The sequence below is a fragment of the Chlamydotis macqueenii genome, chromosome 7 (assembly GCF_036417535.1).
Source record: "Chlamydotis macqueenii isolate bChlMac1 chromosome 7, bChlMac1.mat, whole genome shotgun sequence".
In the NCBI taxonomy this organism is placed as follows: domain Eukaryota; kingdom Metazoa; phylum Chordata; class Aves; order Otidiformes; family Otididae; genus Chlamydotis; species Chlamydotis macqueenii.
Genome location: NC_141562.1, coordinates 8877961 through 8900789, shown reverse-complemented (window position 1 = coordinate 8900789; position 22829 = coordinate 8877961). Strand labels below are relative to the sequence as shown.

Here is a 22829-nt window from a genome sequence, read left to right as displayed (position 1 = left end):
CAGCACAGAGGAAGATACCGATCTTTCAGAGCCAGACTGCACACAGGGCCACACTTAATTGCTTGCAGAAATAGGGAAGATCGTGGCTTTCGTGGAGGCAAATGACTGTCCTCAACAGAGAGACGCTTCCAGGGTGCAGGATGCAATACACAAGTGAGGACCGTGTAGCTGGGGAGGAAACTGGGGGATGTGTGAGAGGAAGAGAAACAAACTCTGAGAGCAAGCCCCTGACATGAGAGATTAATCTTGAGATCCAGAGAAGACTGGACATTTTGTTTTAATTAAGAAAGCCACTGAAATGTCCTGTAATGAGAACCACAGTACAGTAGCAGACTCTGGGCTGTACCCTAGATTCAGATTCACTCTTCCATTTTAAGCCAGCTCAGCCAGCAAATCTGTGTTTTCTGCTTCACTGGTTACTGTGTTCCTATTTGTGTTCAAATGAAAAAATGCTCTAGATGCTGAATGTCCTTTCAGTGAGTCTATCGAGGAAAAGTCCTCCACTGAACACTCAGAAACCAATCAGAGCTAATGAAAAATAATAACAAAATCTCAGCGCACTTCCCTCATGCTCATGAAGTAAATATTTTGTGCTTTCTTTTGCTCCTGCTTGCCCTAATAAAAACATGGAGTAACAACAGTTATATCTAGTGAAATTACCTGGTAATATCACTAAGTGAGTTCAGAAAACCTACCAAGAAATAACTTTACTCCCAATTATTTAATTTAAAACTTAGGAGAGAGGAAAGAAAAAGAAAAAGCAGACAAAACTTCAGATTCAACTCCAGGAGTGAGCTGCTCCCTCCTCGAGTCTGAACCACGAGCAGCAGTGTTTGCTATACCCGGCCTGAGAAACATGCCTTACGTCTCATCCACAGAACTGTTCATCCCTCTCTGGGCAAATGCCCTGGAGAAGTCCCAATACTGAATAAGTTCTCAAAACTTAGATTTTGATAGCATCTTTCCGTCAGGATGGCAAAACCGCAAGAGCAGGTTTTTGAACACACAGCCACATGGTTTATGTATGACACAGGAATATTATAGCTAACTACCTGGGCAGCTCTTGGTGTAGGAAAACAATGGCCTCCAGGTGCTGCTGAAATGTAAATAGCTACAGTGGCCTTGTAGATTGGTATTGAAAGGCATCTTGAATAAGAGCAGAGAGAGTGAGAGAGCACTCAGTTTAGACTCAGTACAGCTCAGACAGCAATCTTGCAAAGCATCTACTGACTTATGCCTTACTCTATTATTAATCTTACGGCAGAATAAAGTGCACATAAAGCTGTAAGAAAATTATAGATGGTGCTAAAACTACTCAAACTGAAATGTTCTCATACTATTAAATATCACCCATGCTCCTAGTTACTGGATATTAGCATTTTTTTTTCCTCCCTGTAAGCAATTGCCAATTCTTGTACTTGTCTAGGACTGCTTGCTGGTAAGACTCCAGGGACTAAATGTTTCGGTACTTTGTCGCCTATCTACCAAGCAATGTATTTGGAAAGCTTTAGCCTTTGTAAAAGAATACCTATTTTTGCACTGTGTAAACCTTGTGTGTATTGGGTAACTCCTTAATTAAAACCAAACCAAAATAAATGCTCAAGAACTGATGCCACCCAGATACCTTCCCTAGGATGGTATAATCTCAACTATTTTAAAACATACCCATTTATCTCACAGCATTTTAATCAATCTTATCAATGGATAAAATTTTAAGAAGTTGAGCCTTTATAATCAGCAATGCAGGGAGATATAGTGGTCAACCTGCTGAAACCAATGATTCACTTGACAGGCTGGTAAAATCCCCAGTTTGCTAGTTAACTACATAACATGAAGGAGTCATCACCATTTTCATCACAGACACATTACCCCAGAACACAGCACATGTAGGAGAAAGGATCTGCCTCCCCATTTGTTTTCCCAAAGCTTTGTGATGGTGGGAGAAGCAGCACGACCCGGCAAGACAGCACAGAAACGTCAGATGCAGTGGGAACAAATGCAAGCACTGTCCTGAGTAAAGCGCTGGGAAGGAACATTTCAGGGGCATTCCAATTGAGAGGAATTTCTACTTTCTTCTCCTTAGTTGTCTCATTCAGGGAAACTGACCGTGGCAAGCAATTTTAAAGCAAATTATTAATGTCAGATCTAACTAATTTTATGCTGTTTCTTTTCCTAAAGGAAAGCTTAGATCTGACTACCTGCTTTGGTCAATAATGAGCAGCAGCATATTTCTCCGTAACTCCTCCACTATAACAGAGAGTCCCTGGATTGTTCTTATTTTTACTCTTCATTACATCTGCTTTCCAACAAAGCCCAATGCCTGCAAGTTCTTCAGACCTCATCAATAAAATCTGTGGGATTTCGCAACTTACCTTTTCACAGAAAAGACATTTTTGCAAGTGAAGTAGATGTTGACAGGCTGAAGTTGATTTACTGCATTAAAGTAGTACTCTGTTTACATACTTAATGCATTTGAAGAATTACATGATCATAGATAGCATCCTTCCTCCAATGATCTCAAAACACAGTACAAAAGTTAATAATGAATATGGAAAGAGAGTTACATCACTGAGTTCTTCATGACATCTTACATTCATAGGCAGAATACTCTACTGGCATCCTATATGCTTTATGCTCTATATAACTCTGTTTATAAAAACTCAATGGACTAAAGGTATGCAATCAGATACTTTTGCAACTTGCAATTTAATTTCAGGACACGTATATACCTTTTCACCAGAGAATTTTAACTGCAAATGTGATTTGGCCACTTACGATACCAGGCTTCAGATCTCCTACGTGACCCTTCTGTCTGGTTGACACTGTGCTAACAGGATGCTCTCTTGAGTCTAGAAAATACTTAAAGTATATATATATATATATATATATGTGTGTGTGTGTGTGTGTGTGTGTATATATATATAATACTGTCTAGTGCTTAAAAAAATATATTTTGTTGCCAACATACAACTTAAAAATGTGTCCTGTTAGCAATGATACTGTGGGGACCTCTACTATGTATTTGTAGATCACAGAATATTCCATTTTGAGAGTTATTACCTATGTCTGATACTGTCTCCATTCCAGTAAAAGGAGGTTGTTGCAAAATTAAGAACAAGTTTTATTTTGTGACATCTGTGTATTTTACCCAAGTGTGTACATTAATTCACTCCTATAGCAATAGACATTTTGATACTGGACCAGGCGTATTTTAGAATTCTTTCCTTGACACAGGCTCACATTGATTATAGATTGTACCTATTTTGAGGTAAAACTGAGTGTTTTCTGTGTGGTATGAAAGCAGAAAGTCCTCCATTTAAAGGCAGTTCTGCCAGGAAATGGAACACCAGCAGGTAATCTCTGCCAAGTACTGTTATTTCAGTAAATTAGGCAATACGGACAAAGAGATTTAATCAGAACTCTGATGCCCCTTTGCATGTATCTTTCCAAAAGAGTAAGCTGAGGAATGAAGGTTATTCTTTTTTTTGAAGTATAATGAAATTAAGGAACCAAGCCAAAGCAAGTCAGATAGTTTGTGGCACGTTGTGACAGAGAAGTATCTTATGTCCCACATTTGGGCTGACCACTAAGGTATCTTGCCATTGTCTTTTGAAAACCTGCATGTGAAAGTGTTTACCGGTATACATTAATATAATCTGGCATAAAATGGCAGGAAAAAAAAGCAAAAATAGAAGGGAAATTTTAAATAACTCCTGTTTCTGTTGTTTATTTTAATAGGACTAAACAGAAAACACAAAATTTTGTCAATTTTCTTAACAAAACTTTGATGTAGCATGACTAAAGAGCGTAACTAACTACCTATTATTTAAACATCCTTGTTTTGACATATTGAACATATCAGAGCAGTAAACAGATGAAGACAATATAGTTGTCCTGGATTTTAAAATTACTGCTGAAATAAATTACTTCATAAACTATGCTTGACACCTACAAGTATTTGCAGTTTACCAAATGATATAATGTTAATTAGAAGAATTAAATGCATTTCAAACACTACAGAAAGGAAACTCTGCATGGTCTCTCTCAACATAGAGTCCTTGAAACTATCCTCAATGTTGAAATCATGCTACAAATGAAGAGATGTTAGAAATCCTTAGTTTGCGTACTTATGAAAGCCAAGACAATATCTATTTGATTTGTTAGTTAAAATAATTGAGCTTGTATTTTGGCATTATCATTAATATCTTCCTAAAAAAAAAAAAAACTAGTCTAACACTCAACAGAAAATACTGGTTTTGGTGTTATTTTTAAACAACCTCTTTAGGGCAGGAAATAAAAAAAAAAAAAAAAGACAGACTGTCACTCTTATCTGGAGTAGTGGGCTTATTGCCTTTGTTCAAGATTGATGCTGTGCAAAAGAGAATAGCAAATAATCTCTGTCTTTGATTTTCCAAAAAGGTAAAAATAATTTGTGAAGCTTTTTTTTCCAAATACTTTCTGTTTTCTTTGGTGTTACACTCAGAAAATCTTGACCTGTTTCCCTATGGAAATACATTTTTCTTCATAGTGTGCACACTTGAGCGCAGAATTCTTCATGAGCTGAGCTACAGCTTTCTCTTCATCCCATTCTGAATACTCTCCTAGGATCCATCAATAAATTATAGGAGCTTTGATGAAAACTCAATAATTAAAGATGTAACTGTTTTTAGAAGGCTGATTTTAACTGTACTAACATAGCAATTTTATGTAATATTGCATACATGTTAAAAAAGGAGAATATTGTACTCAAGATTCATTATAATCTGGTAAGTATGATATAATATGTAACTTATGAATTAAAAAGGATTTCTAAACATACAGGCTGTGGAAAGTTCAGCAGCATCCTAATTGCTGCAGGTATCCTGGCCCTGCTCATAACTCAGATATGGCTGCTTTTTAAAATCTAGCCTCAAGCTTCATGCTGTGAAGATGTCCTATAAACAACCGAACAGTCTTCCAAAGGAGAAGACCAGTATGATCTTGTGCTTGGAGGAATTCCAACTGAAATTCGCAAGACATTCCTTTTACTTGGGGTTGACACTGGTATAATTTGTAAATACATACAGCATTTTGTGTTTGCAAATGCAAGTAAAAGTTTACACAAAAGCATGGGTCCCATTGGCAATGTTTTTGAAAAACATAACATAAAATGAAATAAACTTTAAAAGAACTGTGTATCACATATTTGCAACAACCAAAAAAAATGCATTTCTAAACTTGCTTGCCTACTTTTGAGTTAGTGAATGTAATAATTCAGCTGTAATTTTACAATGAAAGCATATGGAACAAAATAATTCAATTACAAAAAAACCCTCCAATTTACAGAACTTGTACAAACAGAGACTCCATTTCAGAAAAAAAATGTTCAGGTTCATCATGTTTCTTTTCTACTATTCTTCTACAGTTTAAAAATTGATTATAGCCATTTCCCATACGTTCACCTGTATTTTTCACCATGAATAATTCAACTGATAGAATTTGCAGAGAATGTATGCATTTTTACTGCCCGAATCCATCTTGTACAGAAAACTACAACTAAAAAAAATGAAGGATGTTTATTATTTTGAGTAAAATACTCCAGATTTTTCTTCAGTTTAAAACTATGTGTTTCTAGAGCGAATCGCAATACACTTTTTCCAAATTATTCTACCATGACACTCAACTCAAGCAGAAAGTTAAACCAAAAGTAAATACGTGGAAAGTGTATTTTACCCAGAATGAGAGGACTATTAGCCGTTCTCTTCGCAAGGTAACATGGGACCCTTAGTGATCACAAGCAGCCAAGACCTCAGTCTAACATTTCATCTGAAAGATACCTTGGCAACACAGTTTAAACAGAATTACTGTACTCAGGTCCCTGCTTATGAAGTGCTCAAACAGGAGGCAAGCATCTGTTTTACAGCTAAACTCAGACAATTTAGTTATGTATTTTTCCATGTGAGTAAAACTGATTCAATTACAGTAGTAACCACCTAAGATAATTCTCTTCAGTATATACCTTTTAACAGCATATAATGTGACATGGCAGTATTCTTGCAGATGAAAGCACTTAATACTGCAGACACCTAAAAATATTGTTCCTTTTTGCAAAGAATAAGCAGCATAGGAGTTCTCATCACGATAATGATGAGATTCTGTCTAAAAGTAACAATCTCAATTAAAGCACTATATCAGACTTCAAAAGTGAGGCTTCAACAACTGTGAAACATATCACAAAACTACTTACAGTGACTTCTGCAATCTGCCTCAGAAGCAGTGGAGGCAACAAGTATGACTGTTTATGAAGCATGTGATATTTCAAGAAAATCTAATTTAAAAAAAATGAAAACATACCAACTGACAGAAATGAATAAGCAATGGTAAACATTATCATTTTGAACAGAATGTTTCTTATGAAATACAGCATGTGTGTAAACCATTAATTTTGCCTTCATTACAGCCAGCTTGGGAAAGAATTGCAGATTGCTTTATAAATGTCATAAAATAAACTAAATAACATCATTTCACACTTATAGAAGATCTTCCTGCCAAGGATGAAGATAATCATGAAGGTCCTTACAGGCATTGTCTAACTAAGTCTAATCACATCCCTACAAAGGCAGTTAGTTGTTATGGTATTCTCTGTATACATGATCAAATGAGAACAAATAGGTTTACACCTCAAGAGCTCACTGTGAGTTAGTGAGTTGCTGGGAATACCACCCCGGAGTCCTGACTCACCAATACAGCCCATCCTGAGCAGTGATCATCGAATGGAACTAAGAGCGATCTTGGAACAGTCCCAAGCAGCAATCTCAGAATAGTGATTGCTGGATTTCTGCCCACTGGCCAATCCCAACTTAAATACTAAACACAACATCTATGGTACAGAATGCTTCCTTTGGCCAGTTTGGGTCAGCTGTACTGGCCATACCCCTGCCAGTTTCTTGCACCTGCACATTAGCAAAAACTGGGAAGCTAAAAAAAGTCTTTGATCTCTTAGCAACAACTCATAACATCAGTCTATTATCAATATTCCTCGCATACCAAATCCCACACTAAATCCAAAACACAGCAGCTACTGTAAAAAAATAAATTTACTCAATTTCAGTTGAAACCAGGACAGTTTTATACTTTTTACAGTTCCCTTATATCTTTATATTCAGTTGGGTTTTTCTGTTTGTTTGTTTGGGTTTTTTTTTTAATATACAGATACTCAGGTTGCTATTTTTAAAGGTGTTTACAGACATTAGGAACATAAATTATACTGGCAATCATCAAGCATTAGGCATTTAAGCTTTTTCAGCGTCTCTGACAATCTTATCCTTCAACTTTCAAACGCCCTGAGAAGTCACCACAGTGATCTCTTTTTTCAAGCGTGAGTACACCATGCTTTCTCAACTTCCACATGCACACAGTGAATAGAAGCCTCAAGCCTTTTGTAAAGCAAGGCGGTACACCTTAAGGGACATACTGTGTTCTTTTATGCTTAAACCAAAGAAATTATAGCATTTTCTGAAGTCTCCCTTTCACTAAGTACGCACAACCAAAGGAAAAAGAAAACACACCCATAAAATACACAAAAGCCACTATCAGCCTTTACCACAGAAATATGGTGCTAGACTTGTGGAATAAAGGAGAAGGTATGCTAAGCGAGAAAATACATATATTTACTTACACTCATAACTCAGTCACAGCTAGTAGTAGGAACAATCGTCTGCAGAAAGACAAGATCTAGGACAACTGGGAAGAGTCAAGACACCTCTACAGCAAGGCCCTGAAAATTACTGACAGATTTGGGTTAATATCTTGGATATCCTCTTAGGAACCTTTCTGGTGGAAATGATCCCTGAGAAACTTTCTAAGGGATGCTGAGTATTAAAAGTCCACTAGCTTTTGACTGGATTCTCTCTAAGGGCTCAATACTCAATGTTAAACTCTTTTGCCCTACTGTGTCACAGATCCTAACTGCAAAGGTTTTTTTTTTGTAGGGTCAGGGCAGGGATTAATAGATACAGATGGTGTCCATACAAAGGAAAAAAAAAAACATCCAGAAAGAACCCTCTGTTTTTCATCAAAAATATGTTCGTCCACAGCTAAATCTGAGGAGAGGCTGATACGGAAACAACTGAGAATAAATCAGAATTGATCTCTCACTCAAGTAATATAAACAAGACAAGTATGACTTTCTGAGCTTTTAAAAGTACTTCTGAGTTGTAACATATTTTTGCTGCAATAATAAAAAGTCAGGCGCCTAAATAATTGAATACCAGTAGTTCCATGGCAATTTTGCTCTAAGAAATATCATCTCTTCCAAGTTCTTCTATAGACTTCTCTAGCATATTGCTGATTTTTTACTCTGTATATATTAGGCTAAAAGGACCATTTTCAGAACTTCATCTTAACTCTGAGTAGTATTCCACAGCCAGTAGCTTTTTACCCATTTAGATTTATACCCCCTTTCCTTCTGGGAACTGTATAACGTTCTGCATTTAACATCCAAAGAGTTAAGCCTTCCTACATCAACCACCTAATCCCAAAGTAGCACATTAGGGATCAAAAGTGACCAGTAGTGTATCAGTTTAGCCATTTTAGTAATTTTCATATTTAGTCATTTTACCTGTTTCTTTGCCTTGTGGTCCCTTTTGAGTGATATTTTAGCTACCTCCACTTCACACATCTGGATTATATCTCAATTTGGTCAGTATGCTACATATATTGAAGTGAGAGCTTTTGTATATGTACATTTGAAATGTACATTAGAAAAAAGTAATAATGTATACTCACATATCATCATTTCCCTTTAAGGCCTCAAATATGTTCTGAGTGGTAATCATGCCAATTTTACTGAAAGGTAAATCGAAGCACAAAGCGATTATGTGACTTACTCAAGTCACTTGGGAAATCTCTAACAAAATGGAACCAAATTCAAATGCCCCATGGCATCCATCTGCTAGGGATAACGCAGCACTGAGAGGACATTCGTACTTTTCTGCAGTGGCAGTTGGAAACACAGTAGGATAGTCCACAGCATCTCACATGGCACCAGACACTTCTGTTTTGCATACTTATGCCTAAAGTGAGGTGTATACTTCTGTTTATGAATAGGAATTCTTTCCTAGACCTCCTAAGCCAACAACATTTTACTCAATAGGCAACATTGTTTCCAAAATTAAGATATTTTTTCATTATTAGGTAGTTTTTGAAACTTAGACCTCCTCATTTGCAGTAGAAATCTTCCAGAAATGAAAGCAGACTGAGAATTAGCCTTTTCTGGCCATTTTCTACCAGAGGGTGCCTAGCCAACCTGAAGTCTTCAGAGACATTTTTTGGCAACAGAAGTTTTTCAATTATATCTCCTGGAGCTTTATGCATTTCAAATACTTCTTTTCCTTATGTTGAATTCTAATAGATATTGCAAGCCTTTGGCTCCGTGTCCAGAATCCTTGTGCCAAATTAGACTCTGAAAGAATCCCAGGTTTAGCTGTTTAAGATGATAATGTAAACACAAGTTCTTTCCCTGTTTTTCCATTTAGACCCGTGTAATTCAGATGAATCAAAACAAAACACAGAAACTAATGGTCAAATGAAAACAGAAAACGTCATAAATTTTAATTCTTCCTGGAATCCTCTTTGTTCGGCTCTGCTTAATGTAGGACCCATTAACCATACAGTGGTAACATCTGTATTTCAACCAGTTGACCAGTTTAGGGACATTTTGTAGCTTGGGTTCCAATTGGAACCTCACTGTTCAATTAACAGTTTCAGGTATTTTCAGAGCATCCCCTCTGCATGAATATGTTCAAGATAGCCTTGGGCAATTTATGTTAGTAACCCCATGGAATCACTCTGCCTTCTAATCCCCAGTCCTTGTTCCACCAGCTACTATTGACAGGTCACCATTTATTTTACACGATATAGCATCATCCATTTTGGAAATTATCTTCTCTGGAGTTTTTTATTTATTTATCTCAAATTCTTGCAGCAGCTATGCTTTGAAACATCTTTGTATGTTTAGGTAATTTATATTCTCAGTTAGCTTCCTTAGCAAGACAAGTGACAGTTATATCAATTATATCTTAATTAACAATAAAATACATGAGCAGAATTGTGCAGTCTTCGCTATTATGTTCACATTATTGTTATGGCACTGCATCATTACTGTAAATGTGGAAACAACTTGCAGGACTCGTGCCTACCAATACAAAGGTAACTTTCAAGATTTAAGTGTGTAAGACATTAGAAAATATTTCTCTCATAGTAAATTTCTTCTGCAGTGTAGTACTAATTCATTCTTAAAAAATAACACTTTATCCTGTTAAAGTAGAATGCATATTATTTAGAGGAAAACAAGAGAGAGAAAAAAGCAGCATTATCTTTACCCTCCGCACATCTTTGCCAAATGTTTCACTGTAGCTAGTGCCCAGTATTTCAAATTGAACGTAAGGGTTGGCGCCATCTTCTCTGAACTCCATAACACCGGTAAGCCCAGTTATATGGCCCTAAGGAAATAAATTACAGAAATTTTAGAATAGAACAAATGTGTCTTTATAAACACTCCTCTTCTTTAAAGATATGCCAAGATAGGCTTTGAAAATGTTTACAGTGAACTTAAATGTGGCAATTACACATTCTTCAATAGCTCAAACATAGCACAAGACAAAATACCTCTTTTTTCTTTTTTTTTTTTTTTTTTTTGGGTGAGAAAATTGCTTTAGCACTGATATATCCACTCTATACTGTGGAAAAAAAAAGTGATCAGGTCTTCATGATTCACAGAGACAGACCCCAAAGAAAAGGAAAGGGACCTTGGTGGACCATGAGACAACAGCCCTTTCAGAGTAACTGAGGGCAGCAGGTTCAGTTCTGGGGTTGAACACAAAGGAATGAACTCCAAGTCCAAAAGAGAGAGTATGTCTGCTGTGCTCCCAAGAGAGACGTGAAGACAAGATAAAAATTTAAGTATTATTAAAACCTCTCTGTGAAAATATCACAGAGTTTGATCTTGGGTTTGTAGCAAAGAAGCTTGAAATGACACTACAGTTTGAATTAATTTCATAACAAAGGATAGCATCATTAGGACTGGTCAGAGCATAATGTAACGCTTGATCAAATTGCATCATTTTACTAGAGGAAAACCATTTCTTCAATATATGTGGGGAAACAGGTTTTTTTTTTTCCCAAATAACTGCTAAAGTCAGTATAGTAAAAAATTAGTATTTTTTTCCAGTAGTATTTGTGATCAAATAACTTTCACACCAGAAACTACCACGCATCTGCAAAGACACTGTACCATCCATATCTGAGTAATTCAACATGCTGCAAGACAGTGTAACTGTTAATGACAATTTAGCTGAATCAGATCCCTTTTGGTCTGGGCTACAGTAGACAAATAGATACTTACCAATGCTCAGCTAACTTAGAAAGCTAGTCGAGCTGCAGCAAACGGAACATAAGTCTAAAATCTATCATTAGTTGGCCCCTTGAGCTCTTTATGTTCTTATCTTGAGGAAATTATGACGATACATGCACACGTTAATTTGTATGACTATTTCTCATCACACTACCTCCACAGAAGGTAGCTATGAGAACAACAGAACTAGAACACACACCATTGGAGCAACGTTGCAGTGTGTGTAATTTGTTTGTAATAAATCATTCACTTGTTTAAGAGCTATACATCATTCCTGGCAGCAGTAAATCACTTGTAATAAATCTAAGAAAAGTTGAATAGAGGTCAAAAGCTTCTTCAAAAGCTAAGCACAAGTAGAAATGAAGCAACTCTTTCAATTGCTCACACGACTGTGGTTCATCTATTCTCACCTTCTTAATAGTCTCTAGCATGGATCGTCCTCCATTCCAAGGTTTGGTGGATTTCCTCATGCAGTTCAGACTTGCCATGCTGTGCCATTTCCTGTCCTCCAGTTTTCTGTGGAAAGCATTGGCCAGCATGAGCACACTGTCATACAGGTACAGGTTGGAAACCTGCAAACAACAATAAGAATGAGCCTCTTTGATTATTTGAGCATCCTTTCAAAGAAACTGTAAAATGCAGCAAACAAACAGAACAAGAGAAGATGTAAGTCAAAACTAAAAGCTGGGTATGTTTGACACATTCAACACACAAGGCAATTAGACAAATACCAGTGCTCACTCCCACTTTCTTTCCTGCCAAGGGGCTCTGGCACATTTCCATTGCCTGTGCATTACCTACACCGCTGCAATGCAGTGCTCTAAAGATGTAAGAGATCCCAGTTCAAATATAAACTCAAGCTATAGAAGGAGTACAGCTATCTATCAAAGAAAGAGAAGGACTACTACTTGGTCAGTCCTTTCAGCAAGGAGAAAAAGAATAGAATTAAGTTCTTGTTCTTTTTGTTCATTTGAGAAATCTCCTTGGTAATTTGCATATAATTTCTGGCACAGCAAATTATAATACTAATGCAACTATTCAGAACAGAGGGAGGAGAAATGACAGTATTATTTTGGTCTTACCATCTCTCTCCACCAAATATACAGCAGACTGGTTACTATTCTGCTTTCTCTTGAGCTATTGATTTTGGTTTCCTTATTCTTCAATTTACATGAGAGAAAGAGAACAATAATTGATGACAAAGGCTCTAGTAAGAACATCACACTAGTAATGCTCTACTCTGTATTTCGTTTTTCAAAGACAGGGCCAGCAATACAAGATCAGATCTTTGACATGCAGAAGTATCCACTGCAAGTGGTAAAACTTTAGCAGTGGAAGCTGAGAGAAATGATTTGAAAAAAAAATTAATTAGATACTCTTCACCTATCTCCAGAGTTTACGTGTACTCTTCTTCAAATCTAAGCAGATTGAGGGGTATTGATTCACTCTTTACTAAACGGAAATTTCCAGTTAACATCAGGTGCCAGATACAGATTTTAAAAATTATAATTAAAAATATATTCTCCTAGCCGAAGGCCTTACCCATTATGATCCACAAATTTGCCATTTATCTTTTGGATTTCTCTAATTCACCATAGAATATGGTGTCTAAGGACCAGGAAACGGCTACACATATAAGTCAATGCAGGTGCCTACTTCCTCTAAAAGTGTCACTCAGCTGTGAAAGCTTAAACACATATTACTGTTGCATCACTGGCTCCAAGTAAAATTCTGATCTCTTAAGATCCTAATCTTCAGAAACAAAATGTTTCATATTCCATAATCTGGAATTCAACACAAACTGAGAACCTAGGCATGTTGAAAAACCTAGTATAAGTAAATCTGAACAAAAGATATAAAACCAAAAATTTATTTTGAAAAAAAAAAATCAAAATAGGAGGAAAACATACCCACTTATTTAGCTGACTAATCATAAAAAGGGATCTTAATGCAAAAATAATGCAAACTCTATGAGACACTATCACTGAGAACCTCTCCCATCTGACATTGCCATCTTCTTTCCTTCCTTTTCTCTTCAGCCTTCCTACACAAGCAGTCCACATTCCCTGTTTGTTCTTTTATCCAGTTAATCCTTTTCCTTTTAAAAGAGTTTGCAAAGCATTCCTCTCTTTTTAAGAAAAGTAAGTAGTTAAACAGTTAATAAGAGTCCCAGCAACCAAGTATCTTCTGCTCAGTTGCATTTGTCTCCCTGCTCTGCAGATATTTTCAAAATGACTTTCAAATAAAGCTGGCAGGCAAATCCTTATTCAACAGGGCACTTTTTATCTTCTCTGTTAAGCTACTTTCCACAAAAGAGAAATTCAAAACAAAACCCCAAACCCACAAAATAAACCATCCCAAATGACACACCACAAAACTGACATGCTTACATGCATAAGGAAAAATGACGTTTCTTATGTGCCATCACGATCCTCTTCACTCTCTGTTGAATTTGATTTTACACCCTCCCTTTTAACTGACAACCCACCGACCGTTGCCTTGGAACAGCCCCAAATCAGAAATGCTTTGTATTTCCTCAGTTTGGTAGTGTTCTTTTTCTGTTCCGGAAAACTGCAACCTCATTCCCCAAAACAGTTTTGCTTGGTTTGCTAGCAGAGAGCTCTAGGGCAAAATATAAGATGCACTTGCATACACTCCTTTCCTTCTTCTACTTATTATGCTCTTAGAGAAGCAGTCACAGCTCTGCATGTGTAATGGACTGACAGCTTGAGAGAACTGCTTTTGAAGATCTTAGCTTACATGACCATGCATTCAACTCGAACTGCCCTATGCTGTGCAAGAAAACAAAACAGTCACTTACTTACTGACCTAATCCACGTATTTCAGTTAGATGTATAACAGATTTTGTATCGATATTGTTTCATTATTTTCTTTTGAAAGAATGATATAAACGGAATGACAGCAAGAAAGGGAGTTTCCTACTTAGGTCCTTCTGTCATACATCTGGAGACAGGTACCAAGGCAGAAGAAAATGTTGTAGAAGACACAGCAAGTTACTTTTTGCCATGGAAAGACTATTGGGCACATCCTATTGTACACACTTATCCACTGGTATTTTGCCACTCCAGTTCTATTCTACTGCAAATCTCGTCCAAGAAATATATGTATGGTACTTTTTAGTCAGCAAAATTATTTTTTTTGTCTGTGTGTAATCATACTCTGCGTATTTACTCCAGTAAAAATGACATACATGCATTACCACATTTTACCCCTTTTTTACCCCCTACTCACTGAAAAGTCAGTATCCTATGGAACAGTAAGTTGGATTTTATTCACACCATCAACATTTCTTTTTTAGAATATAAAATATGCAAGGTAGAAAAAACAAAACACAGCAGCAAATTCTCCACAACTGAGGCTGGATTTGTAATATTTTTTTTTTTAAAGTTCTCTTTTTTTTTTTTGATATTATATTTGTTCTGTCTGCTAGTCAAGTCACAAATTAACACAAAGTGTAGAAGTTCACCCTATTAAGGGCAGAATCCTTTAAAACTGACAAACTATGACTCAAAGCATCTGGGTCTGCACAGTGATAAAATTGAGTGTGTAAACAGTGTGTTTATTTAAAACAAGAGAAGGCAGGATGTTCACATGATAGTATTATTTTGGTAGTCCTCTAGGTCAAGAATCACTTCTTTGAAGTGCAAAAAAATAATCAAGAACAACAAAAAATATCCTGGAAACTTGGATTGATCCTTCACAGAATACAGAGCAAAACCCAGCTCCTGAACATCCACAGCAGCATAGATTGGATGCTTTTGTCTAATCCCAAATGGGAACCAGCTTTGTGCTAGAAAATAGAATTACAGAACCAGGTCTAATCTGATACCTAAGTAGTGTTGTGTGCATGTAGCTGAACTATTGATTCCTTCAATACCTACAGTAAGATATATTATTAAATTACTGTGAAGTATATTTTTATCTTCTTTTTTTCAGAACTCCTTTCTGACGTAGAAAAATAAGAATACTTAAACTTCTTGAATATGTTCCTCTTTTCAAAACCATATTCACTCTCTACGTAACCCATTACTATATATGTATTTTCTTGTACAAAAAAAAAAGTTACTTAAAACAAGACAAATTCTGGCCTGATCTCACAGTAAATCCAGGGCTATAATAATTTCCTTTATTTCATATTATATTCCTTTCAATTCAGCAAAATCTCTGCATATGTACTAAATTGCATTTGCAACACAAGTATACTATAACCTTCAGAATAGCACTGCTGTGAACAGAAAAATGGTTCAGAGAACAAAGCCTGGATGCACTTGTTACTGCAACAGCACACATATTCTAATTTTCAGCTAACTATCAAACTCCCTCTGAATACAAACAGGGCCCCCAAAAGGGAATTTGTGAGATACTTGAGGGATCAGCTACTAGTGCTGTCAGAAGCATGAGAAAATAGTAAATTTTAAAGTTAATCTTCAGGTAGCATTCAGAATTGGTAGCAAAGCAAGATAAAATAAAAAATAAGGCAATGTGCTTGACTACTTTGGGTTTTCCAAGCTCTGGAGCATTTCTTACTTCCCCTATTTATGTATTCACAGGGGGAATGAAGGAGGGAAGGAGATATATCCACCTGTAGGGATTCCCCTTTACAGAACAAAAATTCCCACATTAGAATGAAGTGTTTAATTTCTGTCCTGTTTGGAGGAAGAAAGAGTACTTTTCAGTTCCTGTTTCACTTCATTGCCGAGAACTGTAAGAGCTGGAGGTATTGTGACTGAAATGCTTTTTTTGATCTGTCCGCTATAAGAATGATGGTGACTTTCACCAATATATTAAAGAGTTTGCCTTGTACATGAGCAATTTTAGGCATGTTCTAATATATCTTCTGAAAATTATGCCTGACTTTATGAACCTTTATTTTGTAATGAAGAAAAAGATCCACCATACACTAACAGCGCAGAGCAGAAGTTTTCAATGAGAATGGAAATCTCTATCACATTATTAAATGTCATTTAATAGAGGTTTTTATGTCAGTTTTATGAGATTTTCCAGAGCGATTTTACTTTTAAAGTTATGTATGAAGAACTAATCATAGGCCTTGCTGGCTCTTCTGGGAAGGCCAGCAAGGCACAAAGACTGACCCCAACTTCTGAGCTGCCAGCAGACCCAGAAGTCAAGCCAGACAAGACCGTTGGAGAGACCAGCTGGGAAGATGACACCCAGATGCCACTGCTTCAAAGACTCATTCCCAAGCTGGGCATCTGTACCCTGCTGCTGCCAAAATCACCCTGTGAGCAGCCACAGCAGCAGGCTCCAAGGATGAAGCAGATGGAAGAGGAGCCTAGACCAAGCGCAGCCTGCCAGCAGCAGAAGCGTTTTCTGCCTGGGGAGTGATATCATCGTGTTTGCATATGCACACACCAGCGTGCCCTAAAACTGTGTTTCAATGTTCAAAGTTCAAGTACTGCCAAAACACAGTTATGCACTTTTGTCTCTAATGGCAGGATGCATCTTACTAGGAGCAGTGAAGATCTATGGTTTACTGATGGTATAACGGAGTGCTTGCAGGGATGGAGAGACTGAAAATTTGACCTATCCCACTTTCTTAAATTAGTTTGCAGAGCCCACTGTGAGACTTTGTGTGAACGCCTATATTTTAAATCCATGCTTTGCTGCTCATGGAGAACAAAATCACAACCCGCAGTGTGGCATTCACGAGAAAACCAGTCAAAAAGCAAACGTTCATTAAAGACTCAAATGTCAGCTTCAAACTTCCAAAGGGGTATTTATTATCACTGAGGCAAATGAAAATCTGAATAAAATTTTCCTAAAACCCTACAAAATTAGACCTCAACTGTATATTTATTCAAGTCGTCTGACAGTAAAGAATCTAACTAGTGTATTTTTTAGTGCTTTGCCCATTCTAGTCTTAAATATCTCAGGCAAACAATGAAGCTTCCAAAGATTTCTTTGGAAGACTGCACTCTCAGAATACTTTTTTTTTTCTTTGATAAACAGCTTTTCTATCCTTTTAATTTTTTTCCCTTTTTACTGCGTTACACATCTCACACCACTTTTCTCTACCAACATTTTCTGTTCTCTGCATGTTCATTGTCTTTCAGCTATTTGTTATGAGTATTTATCATAATTATGAGTGTTTTCTTACTCAGTACATTTTATAACAACATGTTAACAACAATGCAAGGCCTGGATTACGCTGTAATGCTCAAGTTTGTTAGCTGCAGGCATTGGCTTCACTCACTAAATGTCTCAAGAATTTGGCACAGCTAATGCTAACTGTGTGGGTAAGTCTAGCAGGAGACATTTAATAAAAAAAACTGAACACAACTAAGAGTCAGACAGGAGGACAAGAGGTAAAACTGGAATTGCAAAACAGAGTATAAGATTATTATTTTACTCTACCTCATTTATAAATAAATATGGGTGCAAATTGGGTTTCAGAGGCAATAAAAAAATAAAAAAAATGAGGTACTGACCCTTTCTTCTAGCCACTGTTGTCTGCTCCCTGACAGAGCACTGAACAAAAACTCAATGAAATAGTTATGCAAATAGAGAACTCCAGCAGTCAAAAGAGGCAGCCTGAGTACAGAGGAAAAGCTCGCTCCAGAACACCCCTGGGGCTCTAGCCTTCAGAGTGCTCACAAAATCCCACATGCCCACAGGACACCTGCAGTTGTTTGGGTTTTTTTTAACCAGTTCTGTTAATGCACCTTGTATAAAACACATGCCATTGGGCTTCAGGGAGAAATTATGTTGCGCAATGGACAGTAAAGTCAGTTAAAAGATACTTTTAATTCATATGGTACTCAGAAACTGTTTCACCATGACTGAACATCTGGCCAAAAGTCCAAATTAAACTTTACTAAAGAGACTTGTAATACATATAATACATATATATATATATATATAGCTTTGTAATGAAAGGAAAAGAAAAATGTGACTCATCAATCCTTTATGCGAGAAAGTGAATGCTTTAATAGGGTTTAGTCAATATTTACTGCCCTCAGTAGCACTTAATAACTCTGTAATAACAGCAGTGTAAATATGTCAAATGAGACCAAGGCTATTTAGTTGGACAAAACTGCAGGATTAGGTCCTTAAGTTTAGGCAGCCAAACACATCTCCAAAAAACAGCTCCACTTACAGTAGTTAAATTGTAATTATTCCTGAAGAGAAGATAGTTCATAAATAAAAACACAGCTCTGTAGGAGTAACTGCTAAGCGATGCCTACAAAGATATCTGATGGTCAGGTCTTTGAAGAATGAAATTTTTATACAGGGAGAAAAGTAGCTGTTTCAATGAATACCCTCCCACATTTGTCAAAATCTTCTCTTCAAACACGTCAAAGCAATGCCTGGAATAGTTCTTCAGGAGAAAGGTTGAACTCCGAATCCTGTGAGGAATAACCTCATTAATTTTGTGACACAGTTTGCTGGGGTTTTCTTTTTGCCTTTTTAATCTTACTATACATTTTGGACTATGCTAAATGATTTCAGATACACTGTGTCCCTGTAATATATTTTAATATAAACAGTCTCGCATAGATTGAACTTATTAACTGTATAAAAGGTAAATATGGGAAGAAACAAACTGTAATGGGAATTACATTGCTAAAGAGAAATCTTTCTTTAAAATATAACCAGAAAAAAAATATTTTATAACTGAGTACATCATTAATAATCTGTCAAAAGAAGAAAGATCGTCATCAAAAATCAAGTTTGTAGACAGGTTTCAAAACTAACATTTAAAGGGGAAGATTTTGGAAAGAAGCATATTATGCATTAAAATGTCTTCAAATTGACTCTGTAAAACTATGTGTGAAATAATACAAACAGTTCAATAGCAGTAATCCCACTAAACATCATTCAGATACTGTGCAGGGATGCATACTAGGCATATCCAGGACTAACTGGATTTAGCTATAAATCCTGAAGTGCTTCAGTGTTCTCTTTCCAGATGAGGCGATGCTGACAATGCTGATGGCCCAAATACTCATCACCAATGAAAGGCAGCAAGTTCTAAACTGTCCATTTCCCAGTTAAAAAAAAAAAAAAAGGTAAGAGATGGACACAGAAAAATCATATATGAAGAATAAGAAGGAGATAAATGTAGTTCTCTGAAGTCAAATAAAATGACCAAGACAGGAAACTTTATAAAACCTTTTCTCCAGCTGAAGCAGAAGCCCAGCTGGGTATATTATATGTGCAAGAAATAAGGGCATGAGCAAAATTTTGACAAGTGGGTTGATGGAATAAGATTGGATTTCCACAAAGCATTCAGAACAGATGAGGTTTTGGATGAGCTTGCAGAACAGTCTGATCTTTAAAAGCCCTGTCAGAATGCCAAACTGTGATGATCACCCACTGAAAAACAACTTTCCAAGGATATGGTACTAAAGACGCTGAGAACAAAATTGTTCCAAAAAGATTTTCATTAATTTATCCAGAACAAAGTTAATAATCCATGACGTAAATGTTTCTTTCTTTACGAGCTTGTTAAAAACTCTAAATTCTCCCCTATAAAATTCTTACAGCTAGAGGCTGACAGAGATTAGCTTATTCTTCTTCAAAGTCATTAAATAAATAATTAACCAACAATAGCTGGTAAGTTACCTTGACAACAAAGAATTATTAATATGAGATTGCCCAAGGGAGAACAAGCCAGGGATTTCCAAACCGTGGTGTTAATCAAACTGCTTCAAAGCAACGCAAGGACTCGGTGCTGGCAGGCGGTCACTGCCTCGGCGGGATCCATCCAGCCTGACACAGAGCTGGGAGCTACTGCAGCCTCTGGCAGCAGGGGTAATTTAGTGGTGTACTTCTGTACAGCAAAAGGTCAAAACTATTTTTTAAGCAAGAAAAGGGAAACAGACGATTGGAAGTACCTGAATTGCAGGACCATTAATAACATGTCAGTCATACTTGGAAATTAATATGAGCTGTATGCCCACAAGGGCTTACGTAAGATGTTTTGGCAAAGTCTGTGAAAAAAATGCAGCAACAGAATGTTTCAGATGTAATTGCACGTGCTGAAAGCATCCTATAGTCAATCTGTAGAAACCTAAAGATAACATAAAATATAGTGGGGGCAGCTAGTTTGAGAGACCTCACATGTGCCCTTCACTTTTCAAGATATTTTGTTCCAGTGTGGCTATGGAATCAGCTTCCAAAAGGCAAACTTTATACCTCCACACTTCTTTATATCTCTTTGTAAGTTTGTAGAAAAGGAACTAATGAAACATTACTGTTTCATTCTCCTAAAGGTGGTATAATAATTCTGAAAGATAGAAACTGAGCATGTTTTGCTTCCCAAAACCCACATTTGTGAAGCAGCATGAAGAGGGTCCTTCCTACAGGGTCCTTGTCAGTGAAGTTTAGAAATAGGGCATGAGGCTATCCATGCTAACGCATCAGTTACTGCTTTAGTAAATAAGAACTTGCTCGAGAGCTCTGTCAGAGCCCTTCAGATGAGTCTCTGAATTAGATTATGCATAAACCAGCATAGACAGCAATACTCAAAATCCTGCTGTAATGTAAGATTATTCCCCAATGAGTGATTTGTTGGTGCAGGATAGATAAATTTTCCAACATACTGGAAATTGCTTTGATCCTCTGAAAGAAGTGGTCTTTGTTCTCATTACAGCATATATCAGAGTTACTAGCAAAGATTAAAAGTGTTGTTTCTTCCTAAGCCAGGATAAGCATAGACTTTCTCCTGTGCAGAAAGAACAAACCAGTGCTCAGAACTACAGTGCATGTGATGAGCATTTCCCAAACTTTACCACTGCTATGACAGAACCTGAATCAAGCAGTGGTTCTCTTCGAGGATGAAACATCTGTATCCTCCCTCAACGGATTTTAGTCTCGCAGTTACAATTTTTTAGTAGTGGACAAACAAGTAAAACAAACATCCCCATCCATGTTCCTTGGAAAATCTTGACCTACTCACTTTTCTCTTCCTGACAATCTCCCTGCCTTTCCTGGTTTCCCATGAGCCTCACTCCCTGCTCTGCAGCACAAGTTGCCCTGTGGGAAGGAACCCTCGACCCTGCATCGCCCTCCTAACCAGGCTGCAGCAGCCCAGACTGCCGACAGCCCCCTCCCCACAGGCTAAACAAGCCCTTTCTAGACTCACACTAACACACAATACCCCATGCTTGCCAGCTCACAGGCTCAGCCACCGTGTCCTCACTCAATCCATCTCAGGTTAAGACTAAATTTTCAATAAAAAGGTTCTAGTTGAGCTTATATGCTCAGTCTCACTAAAGTTTTCCGTTTTATCCAACAGCTTCAACAGTGCTAAAAATGAAATTCTTAATAGTGTCTAAAGTAAACCAGAAACACAGGGAGTCTCATTGAAAGCCCAAGACCTGTGTTTCTAAATTATGTTACAATCCTTGGAAATAGCATCTAAAACTGTATTTAAATTACTGCAAGAAAAATTCTGATATCTGGGATAAATTGCCAAGAAATCTTGAGATGTTGCTTACACTAAAGTCAAATCTGTTACCAAAATCTGAAACTTGAGCTAGTGATGCATATTTCACACTCTCAGACAATCGTCAGCTGCTAGCAACTTCTGAGACTACTGAAACAGGACAGATTGAATGTATCAACTGGATTCAGTCCATTTAACTAAATATGAAATGCTCCACAGCCCAATACTTATCAGAGTTCTGTTATCCTCCCAAATTAACTCCTTCATAACAGATGTCTAATGGGCATAAAAACAAACAGTAACAACACAAGACTGTAATGGCGTAACTTTTTCTTTTTTCAAATTCAAAAAAGTTCTTAAGAGAATCAAATATCCCAAATGAGCTTTGAGTTAGTGCAACCACTTGCTAGTACTTTATAGACATAACATCACGTCAGAAGCACTCAGTCCTGGGAAATAAAATAAATAATTAATTCAGGAAATGTTGACCAAAGGTTACATGCCCAGATTTATCTGTACTCATTTTATTCTTCTTCTGAGATAATATATTCACAGAAATTATCTCAGGTCAAATTCCAAAGATGGACGTTTCCGCTGGGCACAGCTACTGACCTGCAGCATTTGGAGATAGCCTTCTTGTGGGTCGCACAACAGTGATGATATCCGGTGATTGTTCCTCATGCATCTCTGATTGTTGTCCCTTGAGAGAGGGAAAATTTGCCGGATAACTGTCATCCTCCCCAGAGCACTATGTACCAACTCTAATATTTCATTATCAGTGATTTCCTGTGAATGGAGACACAGTCTTTTAAAAACATATACTTGTTCAGATATTTGATATATTCCTTTCATTATTTGATAAATGTTTTTAAACAGACAACAGAAGAAAAAACTTAGAGATGCACATGCTTAGTCTAGTCCAAACACTCTTATTTTTTGCTTAATAAAAATAATGGTATTTTTTTACACATCACCTGAAACAAAAGAAAACAGCTTAACCCAATA

General features: G+C 36.9%; 1 protein-coding gene across 2 annotated transcripts in view; it reads right to left on the bottom strand.

The window, feature by feature from the left end:
• GRID1 (glutamate ionotropic receptor delta type subunit 1) overlaps window positions 1-22829 on the bottom strand; it is a 537013-nt gene that overhangs the window by 88847 nt on the left and 425337 nt on the right. For both annotated transcript variants that reach the window (XM_086752572.1, XM_086752570.1), the window contains exons 6-8: window positions 22437-22610; window positions 11803-11964; window positions 10362-10481 (exon numbers count right to left, since the gene is read on the bottom strand). In XM_086752572.1, coding sequence (XP_086608698.1) covers window positions 10362-10481; window positions 11803-11964; window positions 22437-22610 — 456 coding nt within the window. The remainder of the gene's footprint in view (window positions 1-10361; window positions 10482-11802; window positions 11965-22436; window positions 22611-22829) is intronic.